This window comes from Lycorma delicatula, chromosome 5, assembly GCF_047948215.1.
Source record: "Lycorma delicatula isolate Av1 chromosome 5, ASM4794821v1, whole genome shotgun sequence".
Taxonomy (NCBI): Eukaryota; Metazoa; Arthropoda; class Insecta; order Hemiptera; family Fulgoridae; genus Lycorma; species Lycorma delicatula.
The window spans coordinates 121,796,200-121,817,914 of NC_134459.1; the positions used below are offsets into that span (position 1 = coordinate 121,796,200).

The 21,715-nt window shown below is 29.5% G+C and overlaps 1 protein-coding gene across 1 annotated transcript in view; it reads right to left on the reverse strand.

The window, feature by feature from the left end:
• The window catches only part of LOC142325737 (uncharacterized), a 479,280-nt gene extending 464,088 nt beyond the window's left edge, over positions 1-15,192 (reverse strand). The window contains exons 1-2 of the mRNA XM_075367770.1: positions 15,186-15,192; positions 14,958-15,114 (exon numbers count right to left, since the gene is read on the reverse strand). Coding sequence (XP_075223885.1) covers positions 14,958-15,114; positions 15,186-15,192 — 164 coding nt within the window. The remainder of the gene's footprint in view (positions 1-14,957; positions 15,115-15,185) is intronic.
• Between the last annotated feature and the right edge of the window lie 6,523 nt (positions 15,193-21,715).

The window sequence follows — 21,715 nt, forward strand, 5'->3', positions numbered from 1 at the left end:
CACAGTCTAGCATTCAAATCCATATAAGAGAAACTGTGTTTACAAGGACTAGAACCTTAGAAATATCGAATTCGAAAACCAGCGGATTTTGCGATGACAAGTTTAATCATTAGACTAACTCGGCGGGTTAACTTTATATAAATACATATAATTAAGAGAGGCCGTCTATCTCCTTTTAATAGTAGCTATAAATATTCAATCATTACCTATGTTTTTTTTCGAAACTGCACGTGATGTCCAGTGTTCGATGCGGGTTTGGTGGTCGAGACCACACTTTAACATCTGTGGCGACTTACCCCAGCCGTTCCTGTATATTCTGTTTCCAGATACTCCGGAGGATGAAGCAGAAGTTGGCTCAAAGCGGGTTTGACACCATTCTTTAGCGTGTGGGCTGTGGAAACCGTGGATATTGATCGAGTGGTTTCTCGATTAGCACTGAGAAAGGCACTTGGGATTGACCAACTTGACCCGGATATTTTCTATCATCTGCTGCCTATCATAAGGGAGCCGTTTGGCAGGCTGTTCTCGGGATGCCTTAGCTGGGGCTGCTTTTCGGCTTGCTGGAAGGTGGCTTTGGTGAGGGTGCTCTTTAAATCAGGAAAAGATCCTAGTGAGGTCAGCAGTTATCAATCAGTCTCTCAACCATCAGCCTCTTCGGTAAGTTGCTGGAAAGGCTGGTTGTGGAACGGCTGTGGGAAAACATCGATATGAACTCTTTTCTAAATCGAGGCCAGTATGGCTTCCTGAAATGGGTTGGCACCGAAGATTGTATCTTAAATGCTCTTGTCGAGGTGGAAAGCGCCAAGGGAAATATATTTTGGCAATCTTTATTGACATAGACACTGAATTTCCTTCCTCTGTTGGAGTTCTGTCCTCTAGGACTTGGAACGCCGCAATGTTCCCGTAGCCCTATAGGCCGTAGTACGTGATTACTTGTCTAACCGAACGGCTCTGTTTGAGGATGCGCGCCTAGTTGTGGAAAAATTCGTTACCAGGGGAAGCCCACAGGGTTCCGTTCTCGGTCCCTTACTGTGGAACCTGATCTTTAACGGATTTCTGGGATTGACATTCCCAGAAGAGTGTCACGTCCCAGGCCTCTGCCGATGACTGTCTCCTACTAGTTCGTGGTAACTCATGATTGCAGCTCTAAGATCAAGCGCAGGCGTCTTTGTCAACCGCAGAGGACTGGATAGATATGGAAAATTGAAAGATTTCTGTGCCCAAAACAAAGTACATGCTTCTCAAGGGTGCAGACAAATCGTACAGTCTAAACCCCCACATTACGTGTAAAGGCTGTGTAATCAGCCTTTACACCTAGATGTTTTTTTGTACCTAGATGTTTTTTTTTTTTTTTTGTTTTTTTTATAAGAAGTTGCTGTTTAGTAAGCATATTAAGCAAATGGCGGTGAACGTTGATTCAATGATGCACAAACTTAGAAGGGATAGCTCGGAAAGACTATGGGTTGTTGGGCCATCAAATTTAAATGGTGTACCGAGGTGTCTATAAACGTACGACCTCTTACGCGGGGCTCGTTTGGGCTCATAGATTGAATATGAATGGAGCACTTCTTAAAAATTTAACGAGTGCCCAGCGCAGAGCTTTAATTGTATGAACTGGTGTTTTTAAAAAGACCGCTTCTGAGGCTACCACCGTATTGGGAAAGGCTCTTTCAACTGATTTGATAGTGAAGTTCGGGCAGCCATGTGGAGATTGCAAAGAGGTCGGGAGGCCGAGGTATTTGTGATGCGGTTTCAAGTCGGGCCAGTACTGGAGCAGAACGGTGATCTCAATGCACCGGATCTAAATTTCGTTCAGTTGCCCACCTCCCGCCCGCGGAAGAGGCTGCAGAGCCTCGCGATGGATGCATGGTACCTGGAATGGCATACTACGAATAAGGGAAGATCCTTGTATAAATTTATACAGGATTTGGGGGGATAGAGTGCCTCGAGCTCCTTTTCTTAAGGCAAAGGTTGCCCAGGAGCTCACCAATCATGTTAATTTAAACCAATATCTGTTTAGAGTTGCACCTTGCAGTTGATAAGCTGTGCGTCTTCGGGGAGGCCCAATCAAATGAACACCTGATATTTGACTGCTCTGCTCTTTTGTGGAGGGGCAGAGACCGGGCCACCCTGGATCTTAGAGGTTAAGGGTGGAAATTGGTCACTCAGTAGAGGTAAAGGGGAAAATTGGCGAGTCAATGTGGCGAGAGCCGCATTTCAGTCCGTGTGCGAGTTCGTTGATGCGGTTTTACCGACATCAGTAGTTAACCTAAGGGAAGATATTACTACCGCACTACTATAGAAAGCTAGCCTAGAGATATATATGGCTGACCACCAGCCAATTAAGGCTCCAAGCGCTTTAATATGGTGGACAGGTACTTCCTGGCATTCAGCGACCTAGGTGTGGCAGCAAATTGCTCTCTACACGAATTGAATTTTAATTTATGGATGTCATATATATTTTTAGTAGGTGACGGGGTGGGCTTACCGACTTTAGCAAATATATGACAAGTGAGCGGTTGGGACACGTAAGCCGGTGGTGTATGGCACCGCGCTAAGTCCGCTCACGCTGTTAGGTAAACTCTAGGAGCTATTTAGGATACTGGTCGCTAAACTGTTCGAGGATCAGTAGCCGTTTGTGGTACTGACATTTGGTCGTATGCTTTAGAGCGACCGAATGGGGTGGTAGCAGGAGAAATACCAAGCGGGAGAAATGCTCGAAAATTTCTTTTCGAGCCTCTTTATTCGTTGTATGATTTAATCATAGAATCTTGAACTTTTACTTCATATTCACATTATAAAGACTAATAAATCTTTCATGGAAAGATATTCTAGATCCAGAAATTTGGTTATTTTTGTAATCCTATTCGTATGAAATACCTTATAACCAGTTTTATTATAAATTTAGTCCCAGATATAGCGTTGTACACAGGAGTCTGGAACAAATCATGTTTTTAAGTAATTTGGATGCAAAATATATTTTTTGTTTGTGTTGAAGAAATGAATAGAATTAATCGAGTCTTTGGATCCATTGGTAAATATCTGGAGAACAGATCGATCTGCAAAACCATAATTACAATTTTAACGACTGGTGTAATATATGAATATATCTAAGAAATGACAAATTTGAAATTAAAATTATGAAGAAATGAGATTCTACTTGTGTTAGCGGGTAAAAAAAAAAGTTGAATGAATATGAAATGTTGATATATTTTCAAATAAACATACAGCTGGGACATACAAGATGAAAGACATTGAAAATCAAATTTTCCGTCTGTAGGCAAGTTTAGTCTTAGAAAATGTATGTATCTGCAGGTTCAACATAAACTAAAGAAAAGAAGAAAAGCCATACGAATTAATTGTCGGAATTAAAGTGTGAGACTAATCAGTGAAGGAGATGATGATTATGATAATGACTTCCTCAGTAAAATAATTAATTAATTATTATACTTACTTTATTTACATTACCCAAAAGATAATTATATACATATTTTATGATAACATCGTCTGAACCTCAGCCTTCATCTTTGCATGCAAGTACATGTAACGCCAGAGACATGCTGCGAGATATTTCCGACAATGAATAATCAACATACACAGTTTACTACCAACATTAAAGATTCATTTATATGTATATTATTTAATTGAAATTTTGTGTATGCGCGCGTGTTCTAGTAATATATTACAGATAAAGTTATATTCTGTTTAATCAAAAAAACTGCATTAAAATTAATATAAAAAATCGTATTTAATATGTAAAGAAATTATCATTTATTAAAATAAGGATTGAAACGACGCTACTTATGATTTTCCATGATTTGTTTGCAAGGAAGAAATAACGAAGAATCCCGTTTCTGCACTATAGAGCACCATTACAGAGTAAATATTTGTCTTAACGAAGTCTTGTACCAAGTGGAAGTGTAGTGTTTACAAGTAGGTTCTTCATATTGAGAAATGTTGTTCTAACAATTTCTACGCAAATTTTTATTTTTACTGTTGGTTCTAAGTATTCAATAATCCAGCTGGCAAAATATTTAAGTCTCTGGACCAGCTCAACTTTTTAATTGTTGATTTAGAGATGGATTAAATTTTATTTGCCCCTCTAGTCATTATTTATTTGGTCTTCACAGTACTAACTATCAGAAATAGATAATTTCTTTTTTTAGGAACCTTGTAAAGACACTGGCATTCTGATATCAGAGGTAACCGTTCCTTTTGTAAATTACACCATTAAAAAAATGTAGTTTTAAAAAAAAATGCTTTTTGTCCTTTTTCTAAGGATTTTAATTGTACACCAATCTTAAAAATGTATAACTTTTAAAAATATAAAATAAAAACCGTTTTTTTTTCTATCAAAATATTTTCTATTCACAGAAAAATTAATTTTTTTTTTTTTTAAATAAATTTAAAAACCCTATAGTTTGAAATATATCAATTTCTAACTATACCCAAACTTTACCCAAACGATTACTTGCGTTGAAAAGTTACCTACGTAATAAATAATTTTTTAAATGTAGATATTTACAATAAGTAACACAGGATAGACATTGGAAGCATTTGAACACTAACAAACTCAAAATGGTGTTACATTAATGGAGTTTTCATTAACTCAAGATGGAGTTAATGTAAATAAAAACAATAGTATATATTTCACTAGAATTAAACAACTTTATTTCTTTAACTATGTGAAGAGAATGCATTATTCGGACAATTAAAAATTAACTTTTACTTTTGAATTAATGATTAAATAAACATAAAATTGATGAAAACAAAGAAGATACTCAAATCATCAATGAGGCACATATGTACATATTGTACTAAGTGGCACAGAAAGGTGAACGAATATTATACATAAAGAATTTTACCTGTTTTCAACTGCTAAGGATTGAGAGAATGATGTATTCTTTATAGGTGTCAATCATAACTTTAATGTTAAAGTTTCACGGATAAATAAAATGTATTACTGATATATAGATAGGAATGAGACTTGAAGAGCATGCAAAATCAATGTCATATTATTTCAAGCAAATAGTATTTAGGAGTAAATAATCCTTATGTTAAAAGGGATGGAACTTCAAATAACGATAACTTGGAAGGGACCTTCCAACCGGTTGGGTGGGGAAAATTCTGTAACAATTCATCCACTAAATCTAAGTAATCGAGTTAAAATTTCTTATCCCGCCAACAATCAGTTCAAAATTAATATAATTAGCGTTTGAATAATTTTCGTCATTCGTTTGTACACTTGACGTTCTTAAAAATTATTAAATATTTAATAATAATTTTGCTTTAGTTTTATTTTTAACTGTTTGCTTAGACTTAGGAAATATTTGGTGTATAAAGCCGAAAAGTTAGCTTAAAATAAAAATTTACAGTAATGGTTAAATTCAGTTTCCAAAGATAATATTATTTTAAAGGAGAAATATTAAAACTACAGTTTTAAATATTAAAACTACATGAATATTTCTTAAAAGGTATGAATATTTCTTGAACGTTACAATTTTTAATTTAATCTTAGTCCAAATTAATATTATGTCATGAATGGAAGAACCCCGTGACGTGTAGATAGCATACTATTTACAAAGACAACATTTTTACTAACATCAAATTCCATTAATTGCAGATAAAATAAAAGATAATGTTATTATAAAAGCTAGATAACTTAATTTTATGTTCTTGTGTTATACTATTTTCAATAAAGCCAAAAAAAAAAATAAATACAAATACTGATAAGTATATATGTACTTTGGTTACTTTCAAGTAAAAGTTGTGTCAAAATATTTCACAAACACGTTTACTGTATTCTGATAAAAATTTAAAAAAGAAGAAAAATAATTTAAAAAATTCAAATATGAAAATAGTCAAAATACAGAAACTGTTGAATAATCATGCATACAGTGTTCGTGTCATAATGATACATCATTTTTTTATATTTTCTTATTTTTCTTATTTCCTCATTCTCCAATCTACATTTTTCGTAAAAGTTTGTCACTCATTCTATCCGAATGATATTCCTCTTTTGTTTGTTACTCTGTTCATCAAACAGATTGGATTCAAAGCGAATCAGTGAAAAACAGATATATGTTAAAATTCATTTAATCTTCTTTATTACCATTGGCAAAATTTTAAAAGTTGAAACTTTTTAACTAAATTTTACATAAATTTTGAATTTTCTAAATTTATATTCCAAAACATAATCATTCTTAAAATTAAAAAAAAAAGTTTTTTTAAGAAACATTAACAAAATATAAACCTGCATTCAAATTAATACAAAATATAATTTTCTTCAAAGCAAGTACAATTTTTTTTTATCTGAGATATATTTATACTGTAGGGCCTTACAGCCGTATAAGACCTTATTTAATTATTATGAAAACAAAAAAGCTCGTAAAAATAAATTGTAAAAATATATTTTATTCAAAAATAAAAAAAATTAGTTTTTCTTATTAAATTATTTCAATGTAGAATTGCCTTTTAAAATAATTACTTAACATTTCAAATAGAGTTTTCTTACAACTAGATATAATAAATAAAAAAATTCAATCATAATAAAAGAATAAATAAAATTAAAAATTGATTTGTATTACGACAAATTGATGGATAACAAAAAAAAATTATTTATTTCAAAAAGGGTTAAAAGAATGTGAAAATTATTGTTACGTGTGGTATAAAATTCTATAGCATGAAACTGTCAAACAAATTCATTCAGTATAACGTTATTTGCTTTACAATCCACTGAAATTTGTTGCTGTTCTAAATTTTTGAATTATAAATGTAAGTTTATGAATTAGATCTGAATTTTATTCATTTATTTTACATAATGTATTATTTATTTGATTGTTAACGTAATCCTGTTAACCACAAACTATGTTTTCCCTAAAATTACAAAGCAATTATATCAAGACAGTTTTTGATTTAAGTAATCAATTAATTACTATCATGAATATTGATTTAAAAGTGTTATGACATTTAATTAAATAATTTTAATTGTTGAAAATAAAATCACTTTCAGCGCGTTATAATAATGCAGAAGATTCAGGACCTTAATTGTTTCTTATTAATTACAATTAGTTAAAAACTCAACGACAAAATATTGTTTCTGAAAATTATTTTATTTTCATTTTAAATGAATCTTTAAAATTGTTCTATAAATTAAAAAAAAAAAAAATTAACTAAAAAATAATAAGACATTTTCTAATAAGTATTGTGTTGAATAAAGTAAATTAAATTTTTAATTTTATAATTATAAATAACATAGGAATATACACTAAAGTATTTATATAATGTACATTCATACACATATATACTTGGAAAAGGTTATTATATTATAAAATTAATTAGAATGACATAAATTAAAAATATATAAACAATAATAAAAAATTTGTTTAAAGTTAAATAAAAGCTTAATTTTGGGAAAAAAATTACGTTTTATCTTCTTTTTTTTTTACAATACGTATATATTTCCAACTTCTGTTATCAGTAAAATATCTCTCTGTAGCAGGCCTACTTTGAATTAAAACCGTTCTTTTATGTTTACAGCTAACAAATATTTCCATACTGTAACTAAAATATACGGATATTTGTTGCGCTAAACAAAAGCACTGCGGCAGATTTTAACGAGTGAATCCCTATTTCTCAATGGACCACTAAACCAAAAAAAATATTTTTGTACTCTCGTTTCCCTTGAATATTATCAATGATTTTATATATACATATTTTTTCGTGTAAAATAAATTTACAAAACTTATTCACAGGCCGCGTATTAATGTTTTAAAACTGAATTTGCTCCTGGAAAATATTCAGGAAAACTGAAAAATCCCATTCCATACCATAATTTTTCATTCCAATTTATCTAAAAGTATTACCTAAAGAAAAAAACCGCCTTTTCTTTTGCAAATTACCCTTATTATATTTGGACAATCGATTTGGGTTTAGAGAAAATTATTTTAATATCGAATAACAGCGTACGATTACAAGCATTCTCAACAAAAAAAAAGTTAGAAAACGTAACGTTTTATTAATGTTGATTCTTGGGGTTAACTACGCTTTTGACAAGGTTTAATAAGTATAAATTCTACAAGAAATTAATCAGATTTCACTTCAGAAATCGTACCTTTTCAATCGTTTATTCGGATTAAATTTGATAACGAATTATACAATTTTTACATATATTCTAACTGTTCCACAAAGCGACGTATTCGTTCCTTTTAGTATACTCGTACCCTACACTACATCCAGAAAATAGGTCAATTACAATGAAGACTTTGACGGATGCTGCCATATTATAACCACAGAGATATCATTGAATCAAATCTCCGAAACTGTAATTCATCTCGTTAACATCCAACCGTGTTATAAGTGAAAAAATTAACTCAATAATACAGATACACAAGTCTACAGTATCTATCCTTTATTTTAACTAAAACGTGTATTTGATTTTTATACTGAATGACAAATATATTTCTCAAAATAAATGAGCAAGCATATATTTGGACCGACGACTTTCAACACTGAAACGAAAACAAGTAGGAATAACGTTACATCAGTATTTTCGGCTATTTGTCAGTAAGTACTACATCTCGTTTGAAATCAAAGTTCTAATTCGCCGACCTTGGAAATTTGTCCAAGTGAGTCTGTCCAAAGTGAGGAATGATGTAGTAATAAAAAGGATTAAAGAAGATGAGCACTTTTGCGGAAAGAAATAAGAAAAGTCCATGTGGTTAGACAAAACGGAATCTTAACTGATTTGAAGGGATACTAAAAAGGCAAAATAAGTGAGGAAGAAGAGTGATGAAGTAAACAGATGAGGCAAAGACTGGAAATAACATTGGAAGGAAAAGTAGACTGGATCAGAAAGGAATGAGACAGCAGACACATATAAGGGACTTACCACCAAATAGAACACCAGAAGATGATAATACATCACCCTGAAGTAAAGGTAACGACTTAGCCTTTTATACAAAAGATCCTGTGTTTGGAACTTGGTATATTTTTAACATTATATTTTATGATTCTCATTATTCCCATGATTTCGGTTTATGATGAATTAAAAAAAAATCTCTTTACTGTAAGTGAATAAGAAGAGCGAATTTCCGGTTTTAGTTAAGAAAGAACCAGTTCTGTAATGAATTTTGAAAATAATATTGCTTCGGTGTTTCTTTTTTTTAATTATATGTAAGTATTATGGGTTCTTTCATAATATTGCGAGATTATGTATTTTTCTAATAAATACTTCTATATCTGTTTTTTTTCTACTTCCTTGCACATAGATGTGTTGTGACTTATCAGTTGCTTAACATTGCTACTAGCCAACAACTCACTTTGATACTGTTAACTATAATTTTCGTGGTTTTGGAGTCGTGCTCATAAAAAAAGAAAAGATTGAAATGAACCCAAACCGATTAAAACTAAAAAACTGATTTTTTGAATACGAATCTGTTTTCTTTACAGATCACATTTTAGATTATTGAAAAACTAAAGTAATATAGCGAAACTAGCTTAAATCAGGCGGTGCTCGTAAAAATCTTTGGCTTTCTAACATGTCACTCTTCAATTTGCAACATGAAAACCTTAAAAAACGTTGAAAACATACCTAAAATCCCAGTTTTTTACCTGTAACTCCTGTTCCTGTAAACTGATTCGGTTGAATATCATTAGGTACCTATTACGATCAGGTTTACATAATTTTACAAAATTTTATCAAAATCGGTTAAAAATTGTGCCGAATAGAACAAAAAAAGTGAAAATGTATCCAAAAACCCCGTTTTGGCTCTAATTCCCGTTTCTCAAACCGATAAGTGATTGAATGATTTTAAGTGGGCGTAAGGAATAGGAGGTTTTAAATTAATCACATTAAAAAAAAAAATTATATTCAATTCATAAATTATCAGATATAAATAAATATATAAACAAATAAAATAACAAAACCTCCCATTGTTTTCTCTTCTTTTGAAATTATTTATTAAGTTTTAACTCTGCAGCTGAGATATGATGTAAGTAGCCTAACGACAATAGTTTTTGATTACCATAAACAAATAGTGATATTTATTATTACAATTTATAAACGAAATAGCTGAAGTTCAAATGATTAATATATAAAAATTAACACATTACAGAAAGTTAATTAAACAGTAATTAAAATTACGGTATTATTATTATTACGGTCATTTAGTTTTACATACAAACATCCGTTAATAGATTTTCAATTTCGTTTTAGTCACACTATGACGACGCAAAAAAAAAAATTCAATCACTCCTCCACCCATATCTGTTATTTAGACATTTTTTCATCAGATAACATAACGCTTCTAATTTGTTTACTGTAATGGACAGTTATCTGTAATTGAATTAAATAATTATAAGCATATTTATAATTTTTGGGTTAATTATTAATATTTAATTAGTAGGAAAACGTTTTTAGTGTGATACTACACTTAAATAAAAGCTGTCGCTAAGGCTTTATTAACAAATTCACAGTTTTCGGAAAAATGTAAACGAATCACTTATTTTTCTAATATAATATATAAAACAACCAATTATTAGCTTTATTTTTAGTTAAAAAAAGTGATCGTTTAGTAACTGTATAAATTATACACACCTAAGAAATTATGTGTGTGTGTGTGTGTGTGTGTGTGTGTGTGTGTGTGTGTGTGTGTGTGTGTGTATTTAAAATTTTCAAAAGGTTAACTTCAAAAGAAGAGAATTACAAAATAGAAGACTAGAAAAGTAAGAACTTTTTAAAGAATCAACAATATGGAACGTTCGTTTTACGAAGATGAATGACGGACCAGAAAATTCAATGGGAGATAAACGTTCATGTTAGACACAAGAGGAAATTCAGTGGAAACCCCCAAGTGAAAAGCGGATTTTTAAGAAGTAGCAACATAAGAAGAAAAATAAGAAAAGGATAAAGGAAGTGTATAGTAAAAAAAAAAAATGTATGATGGAATGAAATGGCCGTCAGGAGAGATTTTCTTTTTTTATTGATCTGATGCCCTTCGAATCAAGAAAAGCGTTACATGAAACAAACTGCGCTTGAACCGGACTTTGTTCAAAACGCTTCACCATTACTGGTTAAGTCATCTCTCCTTGCTCAATGATTTCACTTGCTTTTCTCTTCTTACAAGTCAGTTTCATTTTTCTTTGTAGTCTGATAATAAAATAAAACATCAAAGAAAATTGAACGGAAATAATTCATCTGTATAAATGCGCATCAATCCTTTCATAAAAGATGAAATAAAAAAAATCGTATAATACAGATTAATGAATGCACTCCATTCAAATATTTATACACAGAAAACAATTAAAATAAATAAAATTATTTCTCCCCCCTTGAAAATAAGTAAATAAAATGTCATACTGTAACAGATTATAACAATCTAATGTAAATAAAAAAATAAAAAAGGGGAAGATCTAAATTTAAACCATGAAGAAAAAGACATTTCATGACTGTTCATTTATTTACCTTTCCTATTTTAATTCTATATTAAAATCCTAAACATTTTTAACATTCAAATAAAAAATTATAATATTTACATATATTTAATGAAGGATTAACAGATTTTAAATATCTTCTTCAGTAAAAAATTAACCTTCTTTTAATACGTTAAATATATTTTTCTATATTCGACAATTTATACTCTAGTCAACATTTTTTAAATTTTATTTTACTATATTTATTACAAGAGATCATACTTTTATTATTTGTCAATATCTTTAAATGTATATATATTTTAAAAACAGCGAACAATCTGTTTGTAAAATTAAAAATCAATCTCTTTTATTGCTGTGTTATTTTAAATACTTAAATTGTATCTGAAAGTTTATAGCAATCAACCATCACAGTTTGAAGGGACTGAAAAACTGAAATATATCTTGTCATTTTATTACCTCATTTTGAATTAAAAATAAATAAATTAAATTTTAAAAAACTAATAAAATTTTAAATGATCTACAAAATTTTGGTAGGGAAAAATTCGTAAGATATAATTTTTTTTAAAGCTCATCCGTAGGTAAACAGTAATCATTACCAATAAATAATTTAAGACATTATTACTTGATACTGTAAGGCCAAAGTTCAAACTTTAAGTCTTAAACGTAAAAACATCTCTGTAGTAAATTAATGGCCATTTTCTTTCAGAATTTATCAGTTTGAATGAAAAAAGTCAACTGTCATACATATATTGGGTAAAAAAAGTATGTATTTCTAGATATAAAAAATATATTTAAATTTATATATTATTATATATTTTATTAGTATAAAAAATATATCTGAATAAACAAAGTAAATTGTCACACGTAATTTTTATATATTATTGGGTTACATGATTATCGTGAGGTAGTAAAAAAGCAAATTTATCTATCTAACGTGTTCTAGTTATATTTGTTTATTTTATGTAAATTTTAGTTAATGTGCAATCTGGTTATTATATGTTTTGGTAATAGTCGGGCTGTTCTAAGCCGTAACTGAGCAGGAATTAATTAATTGTATTCTGATGAGTTGGCTATTCTATTTTAATGAATGTTCATCAAATATACCATAGTATTCTATATGGATAAAAAATTTCAAAAAAATACGTTGTTATTTATGAGTACTTTAAAATAACTGCTCATAAATAACAACGAACTAAATTCTACTTGTATGCAAATTCTCGTATTTTACGTAAACAATAAAAAAAAGCTAATTATATATCCATCAGGATCTATAATTAAGATTATTTTTAACGGTATGGTAATATTTTTCAAACTTGTATCTTTCAATGTTTGAAAAATTTAAGCCTTGTATTAAAGATTTGAACTCAATTTTCCTTCAAATAAAATAAAAACAAAATAAAATAAAATATAAAAACCGGTATTTATGGATTCAAATGTATACAACAAAATTAAATTTATACGTATAATAATTTAATTTATTTTCTATGTGTTTTAATAAGTAACAATGGGTTTGTGTATTTACTAAAACAAATAATCGTTTTAATAAATACTGAACTATTATACTAATTTCTCTTTTGATTATTATTTGAGTAAAATAGGGATAAATAAATGAATTAGAATGTCAAAATATTAACACAATTAAATCATATTACACAACAATCATTCATTCAATTAAAATAAAACCTGATAGAGAAAAAAAATAAAAAAAACGGTTTACGAACATACCACTGAACATACTTATTAAAAATAAAACAACATAAAACTTCCTCATTAATATCATAAGCGTATTTAGTCTGTTTTTAAATATTTTATTTAAAAACCTTTTAGTGTATTTAATTACAACTATAAAGTTAAAAACATATTAACTTGATTATGTAAAAACTAACCAGTCAAAAGAATTTCTTTTTTTTTAGAAATTTTAAGTATAAAACACAATTCGAATTGATAATGTGGTAATTTTTATTTATATTATGGAATATTTATTTAAGTAATGTCTAATGTAATATGATTAATTTATTTTTTTTATATTTTGTTAATATAGTAAACATAAATAAAGATATTAAATTATAGTTACTCATCGAAACCTTAAGGAAATATAAGATTCAATTGATTTCAAATTTCAGTAATTCCAACCGTAAAAAAATTTGATTTTGCAAAAAACTCAAAATTACAATAAACTAACATTATTTACTGATCTCTGTTCATAGCTTATACACAAAATATTTTTGACGTATATGTCAGGCGAGAGATATATTATTTTTACACTTTGGCCGAGCGACGACTTACGGAAAATTGTGATTATAGAAATTTTATTATTTATTAAGGATTAAATTATTAACATGATTGAATAATATTCCTTAACCTTACTTCAGTAAATTATAAATTTCACTTAACTGTGGATGGATAACCGAAGATCACTGACATATTGAGGGGGTTTCTTATGAAGGGGTTTGGATTTATGAAAGATTTATTGTCATTATCTTTAAAAGTCATGAAAAAACATAATACAATATGGAGAATTGTATTACTTAAATATATTTGAATTTGAATTTTTTTGAAATTTAATGTCTAATCTATTGATTTAAATAAAATAAAACACGGATTTAAAAAAAAATTGTTATAAAAGTAGGTGGAACGATTTCAGAACTTTTGCGGTCCTCAAAAGAAAAAAAAAAACAATATTATATATAAATGCCTGAAAATAATGTGATTTGAGGTGATGTAAAAACGGTTATATTATCACTTGATAGAATAATTTAGAACAGAAGTTTTGTTCTACCATAAATTGTTATTAGATTCATTGTTATTAATTAATACGTACCAGTTCAAAAACTTTACTGTTTTAAATTCTTTTGTATTAAAACAGCCAATGTTCAATTAACTAATAAAAGAATTGAATAACCATTTTTATCTTATTTATAACACAGATTATTATAAGTGAAGATGAAAATAAAAAATTACAAAGTCTTACATAAAATGTTGATAGATTTTATGACCTTGGAATAAAATATTTACGTTTTTAAAAGACGCTGTATCAATAAATATATATTAACTCAACCACGAAAGATTTCTAACATAAAAATCAGAAAAAGATATATTCTATAACAAATAAATTTATCCATTTAAAATAAATATACTTACATACAGATTTACAGTCTCTAAACAAATATATACGCTTTTTAAATCAGCCGTATATCTTCATAAATGAATTTATACAGAAATTCCTTTTATAGAGGATTGTTATAAATATTTATCTTTATTTGCATGCAGTTGAATAATTCAGTATTTTTTTTTACATACAATTTCTAAAAATAAACCAAAGATTCTAGTAGCTGCCATAAAAAAAATAAATTTAGTTTTCATATGTATAGTGTACATATGTACGAAGTATATTATAATGCAAATTAGGCGATACATGTTTAATTTAAACAATTAAATAAAATAAATTTAACGTAATTATTTAAATTGGTGTACAAATAACATTTTTTTATATATTAAAAATATTTTTAAAAAAATGGTAATACCTGTATATTGGAGTACCCAAGTCCTCCCGATACCATAATACTAGTAACACCGCATCTTGAGTTCCTTGTTGATGAGCTGGCAAATCATCTGTTATGGAAATATCACACGGTAGAAACACAGCATCCCCAGCCACCGCTTGAACATGATACACGGGCACTGGAAAAAAAAAACAAGAAATATACACAATGTACAAATAATAATATTCATTACATTGTAAGTTATTATACAAGACATTTTTAATAAATAGTATTTTAATACACGTCACATTTTTGAATATTGTAATTATTTTTTTGGCACGTCGGAAAATATCCCTTTCGGCACGTCGGAAGGCTGAGGTAGATTTAACCGTAGTGCTAACTAGGGGATAAAACGATTTCCACCTTAAAGTTAAAAAAAACTTCAAATTTACTCAATACGACAATGGTTGCATATGAAAAACGTTTCACATGTTTAGCATAAGACAAGCCCATCTTCTTATAATTCCAGCAACATTTTGGTCATCTCGTGCCGTAAGGATTGGTCATGTTAAAAATTGTTTCAGACAAACCTTTTAGGTTATGTTTAGAGGATGCCGATTCGATGCTGTGCCTATTCAGGGAGGTATGATATTTTGTTTTCAAAACCCCTTTTTTCCTCCCCCTGGGCCAATAGTTGGCGATATTAAAAACTTTACTTATATAAATTTTAGGCCCTTAACCAAAAACGTATCAGGAATTTAAAAGAGTAGGATAATTTACCAAATAAAAAACTTATAGCGATATTTTTTTTTCTTTCGAAAATCCCTCCCATTTCTACCCTCATGGTCGGATTTTCCCCATTGACGAACTTGACCGAGATTTTGGGTCCTTATATTTTACGTATCAATTTGAAGTTGGTTGGCGAAAAATTACGGCAGTTTATCGTACCTGTCCAAAAGGCTTGCCGCACAAAAAGTATCCACACTCTAATAAATGCCTAATAAGAAATAGAATTATAATAAATAAACATAATAATCCACCATTATTGTATATATTATTTTAATTTCAGAAAAACAAATTATCATATTATTAAAAGGAATTATTAATTATATCATACTCGTTATCCTCCAAAATATTAAAAAAATTAATTACATATATTTTTTTTATAATTTTGTCAGTTGTATTTAATGCAATTGTTTAAGTTTTGTTAACAATTTTCCTACGAAACATTTTTTATGAAAGCCTGATAAATAATTTGTGATAATCAACTAGTTGTTTTGCCCATATATGGAATAAAACTGCTAACTTTATATTTGTTGAATAGAAGAATTTAAAATCGTTATATATAATATAATTATATATAATTATAATTATACAACTTATAATTACAAATTATAATATAATTATACAATTATAATTATATTATATTATAGTTATATATAATTATATATAATATAATTATGTATAATAATATGTGATATTAAGCTTTGCAACTTGCGAAAATTATGTCTGCAGGAGCCTCGGTGTCTTACGTGCAAATTGCATGGACATGCACCTGGAAGCCATGGATATAAGGCATCTTCGCACGTCATGAATCCGTTAGAGTTTGCATAACGAAGCTGCGGAGTCTGTATAGGACAGCCCTATCCGGAAAGGGTGGGAAGCTCCGGCGTCCCACCACCAATGATTGGGTGGGGACTCCCTTGCAGACGTCATTGGATGCAAGACTGTACTCCCTGTGGGGATCCCTCCTGGGGTTCTCCATTAGAGGCTAAGCGTCAAGATCGGAGTCCCGAGGGGGAATTCCTTTAGGTTTCCCCGCTAGAGGCATGGCATGTAACATAAATCGAGTCCCGGCTACCAGGGTGGGGGCTTAACGTCCTACTGAGGAAGTTTGAGGCGAAGGCATCCCTCGGAGCTGAGTTTATGCGTAATTGCGGATCCGATTTCTGAGGGGGGCGGGGAGATTACAGAAGAAAAAAATTGAAATGTTTAGTTAACTTTTTCCTACAATAAAGCACTGTAACGGATTACTCACTGAAATATTGGTTTTTAAAATAATAATTCATTTTTTATATTGAAGGCTACATTCGATTATTAATGATGACATAAAAAATGAATCACTTTTTTTCCATTTTGATTAAAAAGGGAATAAAGTTAGAAGATTACTTCAGTTTATAAGCAACACCATTTCGTTGACAGAACTGAAAGTATGTACAGCATATATAATAAGTTGTCTATACTTAAATGATTGTAAAACGTGGATCGTAGGTAGCAAAATAAGGTAAAACTATAATTAAATTAAAAATAACTTTTGAAGACGTACTTCATATTTTTTGATAGAATAAAAAGTAAAGAACAAAAAATAAAATAGCGGCTAGTAAAGAAAAGTGAATGATAAATATTTACGAGATGAAATTACAAGGAAGTATGTTTGAGTGAGAAATATTATCTTATTACTAAATTCCAGCTCTTAAGAAGAAAACATGGTCATCACCTTGATGATAATGAATTGAAGAGAATAATTACATAAATTTAAAGGAAGAGTATATATTTAACATAAACACCAGTTTTTGAAAATTATATGTCATAAAAAAGCTAATTATAAAGTTTTAGATTTAAAAATTCCAATCGTTTAATTTGAAAATAATACTGAACTTTTTTTAAATTTGTGTCACTCAATCTATTATATTTATTCTTGTTAACAGTATATTTATTTAAATTAATGGATACTTTTTGTAGTTTTCAAGAAAAACGTGTACCTGCTCGCTTTCTAATAACATTTTCATTGCCTAAATAAATGGAATCCCCTTAACAAGATGAGATAACATGACGTGGCTGAAAGATAAGAAATTATAGAGCTGAAATTTAAAGCAGTAGAAGTAAAGTACTGATATTAGATTAACGGATAATACAAAATATATTTTTAGTAATAATTTTTATTATCTAAAGAAATAAAGCGAAATAAAAACGAACATAGATTTAATATACGATAGAGAACATCCTGTTTTACGATAAACTTCACTAAGATAAAAAAATGAGTTACTGTTGTTGTTAAATAAGATACAACTTGTACATTATAAATTTTCTTGAACTACTATACTGAAATTTAATTCCTTTTTTCTTGCAGCATAGTGTTACAAGAAAAAGCATTTCGTTAAAGTCTTTTAAAATATTTACATTTTTTGGTAAACTATATATCAGTTTTTGTGTGACATTTCTATGGAAATTAAATTAATTTAAAACTTTTCTCACGAACCATGGCAGCAGATGTAAATATATATTCAGCATGTGCAATAGCTCAGTCATTCTGAAACTTCCACGTGCAATTATTACATTTTTTCTTTGCTTTTATTTAACCCTGCCTTAAGGAACCAGACCCCCAATTAATAATGAACGCGGTTCATTAGTGCTTTCACCTCTAGTCACCAGGCCCTGTTATGGCCAGTGAGGGAAATGCCAGGCCCGGTTATGCCGTTCCCGGCTTCCATCATCCAGAAACCGGGACTCAGTCCTTTGTGCTCCGCCTCTAACGGGGACACAGTCGAAGGGACGACCTCGCCGGGATTAATTTTTTTAGTTCAGGGGCTCGGGAGTCCCCATAAAGAAATTATTGGTTTATGCATATATTAGTGTACTGTAAGCTATCACTTCCCTGGAACCATGGTATACCGGTGATAAGTAATTAAAAAGTTCGTTTAGTCTTTGTTATTAATATTTAGTAACGATAATATCATTTGTAATCCTTCACACCATTTTATTCATTTCATTGAAAGAAAGTATTTCAGTCTTTTATAGTTGTATGGTTCAATTTAAAAAAAAAAAATTATTCATTGTTATTTACATTAATTATAATTTAATCTGTGTTTTTGTGCCAACCGAGTTTTAACAATGAGTGACAGCGTCATGACACAAACCTGGAAATATCTTAAGCAGATAATATATATATACATATATATATATATATATATATAATAATTATTATAATAAAGAAACACAAAAATGATAGTAAATATATTAGTCCTAAAAAACTCGAAAGCGTGTGAAAACGACTGAGAAGGTAGATGATTTTACTAAAACCGTTTACAGGCAAAAACTTCATTCGTTTTATTTTAGTAACGACATTTCTACCTTGAACAAAATATTAAATGCTGAAACTGATGAATACTGAATCTGAACTGCCGAATTTTTCTAGAGGTATCTTACATAGATTTTAAAAGTCAATCGATTTTTGTTTCATGTCCAAAAACAGCTAAACGCAAGGCACAAGGAACTTCATTGGCTGCTACGGAGGAACTCAGGCCTCACGTTATCCAACAAGATCTTAATTTATAAGGCTGTCCTGCGCCCAATCTGGACGTACGGTGTAGAATTGTGGGGAACGGCTAGTACTAGTAATGTGGAAATTATACAAAGATTTCAGAACAAAGTAGCGAGGGTAATTGCCGAAGCTCCGTAGTTCACGTGGAATGATGAGATTCAGGGTTGTCTATTGTTATTGAGCAAAAAAAAAGTCCAGAAAAAATAGTTTTTTTATTGATTGAACACGAAGATACAATTTCATTGCGTAGGAATATTTAAAATAAATTAAACTACTTCGTGAAGATGGTAAGATAATTTATTCTCTTGATGAAATTTGGGTTAATACGGAAGTGTATGGATAAAAAACGCACCGGGTTGGTTTAGTGGTAACTCGTCATCGCAAATCAGCAGATTTCAAAGTCGAGAGTTCTAAGACAAAATCCTAGTAAAGGCACTTAGTTACTTTTATACGGGTTTGAATACAAGATCGTGTATACAGATATACTTTGGTGGTTGGCTTTCAAATAACCACACTGAAGAACTGTCGACCTGAGACTGTAAAAGATACACTTCATTTACATTCATAGATATCATCCTCATTCATCCTCTGAAGTAACATCTTACGGTGATTCCGTAGGCTAAACCGACAAAGAAAGAAGTGGGTGGATAAAGAAATAAAGAGCGCAAAAGGCGATTTTATGAAATGTTTTTCTACCGGCGTGAAAACTCCGATTGGAAAGGAAAAGCCATCAATATTAATGCACGTAGGAAGTGAAAATGGGTTTTGAATTGGGGTATATGGATATTGGAATTCAGATCTTCGCAAGAATATACCATGAAATGAATGGTGACAACTTCAAGTAGTGGTTTAAAAAAATTGTCGAAATTGTTTTTGAAAAATCTATGATAGTAATGGATAATGCGCAGCAGCATTGATTGAAAACCAAAACAATTCAAACGCTTTGACTTGAAAATCGGAAATTGCCGAATGTTAAAATCGAAAAAAATGGCGTATATCGAAGGCATGTATAAATAAAAGTAAAACTTTTAAAAATAGTAAAATCAATTAAAAAAATATATATTGATTATCAAGTAAGTAGATGGCACCGCAAAAATAAACAAATTGTATCGTGTTGCGTCTTATTCCGTACCATTGAAAATTTAACCCGAAAGAATTGATATGGGCACAAGTTTATTGGCAGTAATAACACAGCATTTCAAGACAATTTTATTGATATAAGCTGTTAAATATAGAGTAGCTGCAAATGATCAAAAAAATTATATTCATTATGTAATTAAATATAACAGAAAAGTATGGCAGCGAAGAGAGTGTGTGAAAATATTGGTGTATTGAAGACATTATGATAAATTTCGAAAACGATGACAGTAGTTCAACAGACAGCAACTTATCGGGTATTGATGAAATACATTGAGGTAACAAATATTTTTTTCTGTTTTACATATAACGGTATCATACTTTCCTAAAATCTTTATTTTAAGGTAAATATGTCATTTTATCACAATTATCTAATTTTGTATTAAAAACTATTTTTACTTCATTTTTATTTACAACTAAATAGAAAGTTTCATCGGATGTCTTGCGGTAACCTAAATTAAATTAACATCATTATACTGTTATATTTTGTTTTACTTCACATTTTCGAAAAACAAAATTTTAATATTTTTCATACGTCACTACATTTTTTCCAGTATCTATTACATATTTTCTATTATATTTTTTATCTATTTTTTTGCATAAAAAAGTAATTTCTAAACTTCTTCAGCACATTTCTAATAAGGTATAATATTATATTTTCATAGTATGTTATTTAGTTATTTAAGATACCAAAAAAGAAAAAAAACAAAAGAAAAATATTTTAGATATTTTATGAAACCAGAAATACTATAAAAAGGAAATATAGGTTATAGTACAGAAACGTATTTATTTTATCTTACAGTTGCCTTGTTCACACAATGTGCAGGGATTTGACTAAAAGTAAACTCAATCTCTCTTATATAAACTACTGATATTAGTAGAAGCTTCTATCAATAAAGTATAAAGGGGTTCAACAAGGTTCTGAAAAAAAATATATAAGTTTAAAGCATTACGCGTGTAGTATTCACGTTTCAATTGTTTCATTTTATTCTTTTCGTGGTCAAAGTCAAATTATTTAATAGTTCTAGTCGGAGCGTCCGCTGTGGCATTGTTTGAAAAACGTTTCATGATATTTATGTCTGCAGCGTAAAATAATTAATTGTCTTTTATCGAAAATTCTTTTTATATTTTACTTTATAATTATAATTTTAAAATTCAAAATTTTTTTTATATTTTCTTACTTAACCATATACTTCTTTTCTCAGATTAGAAAAAAATATAATGACGATGAACGTCTTGTAACGGAATTCTGTTAAGGAGGAAATATTTTAATATTTTTTAATAATAAAAAGTATATTATTATACTACGCACTATTAGGTAATAGTTCTAAACGTTGGTAGT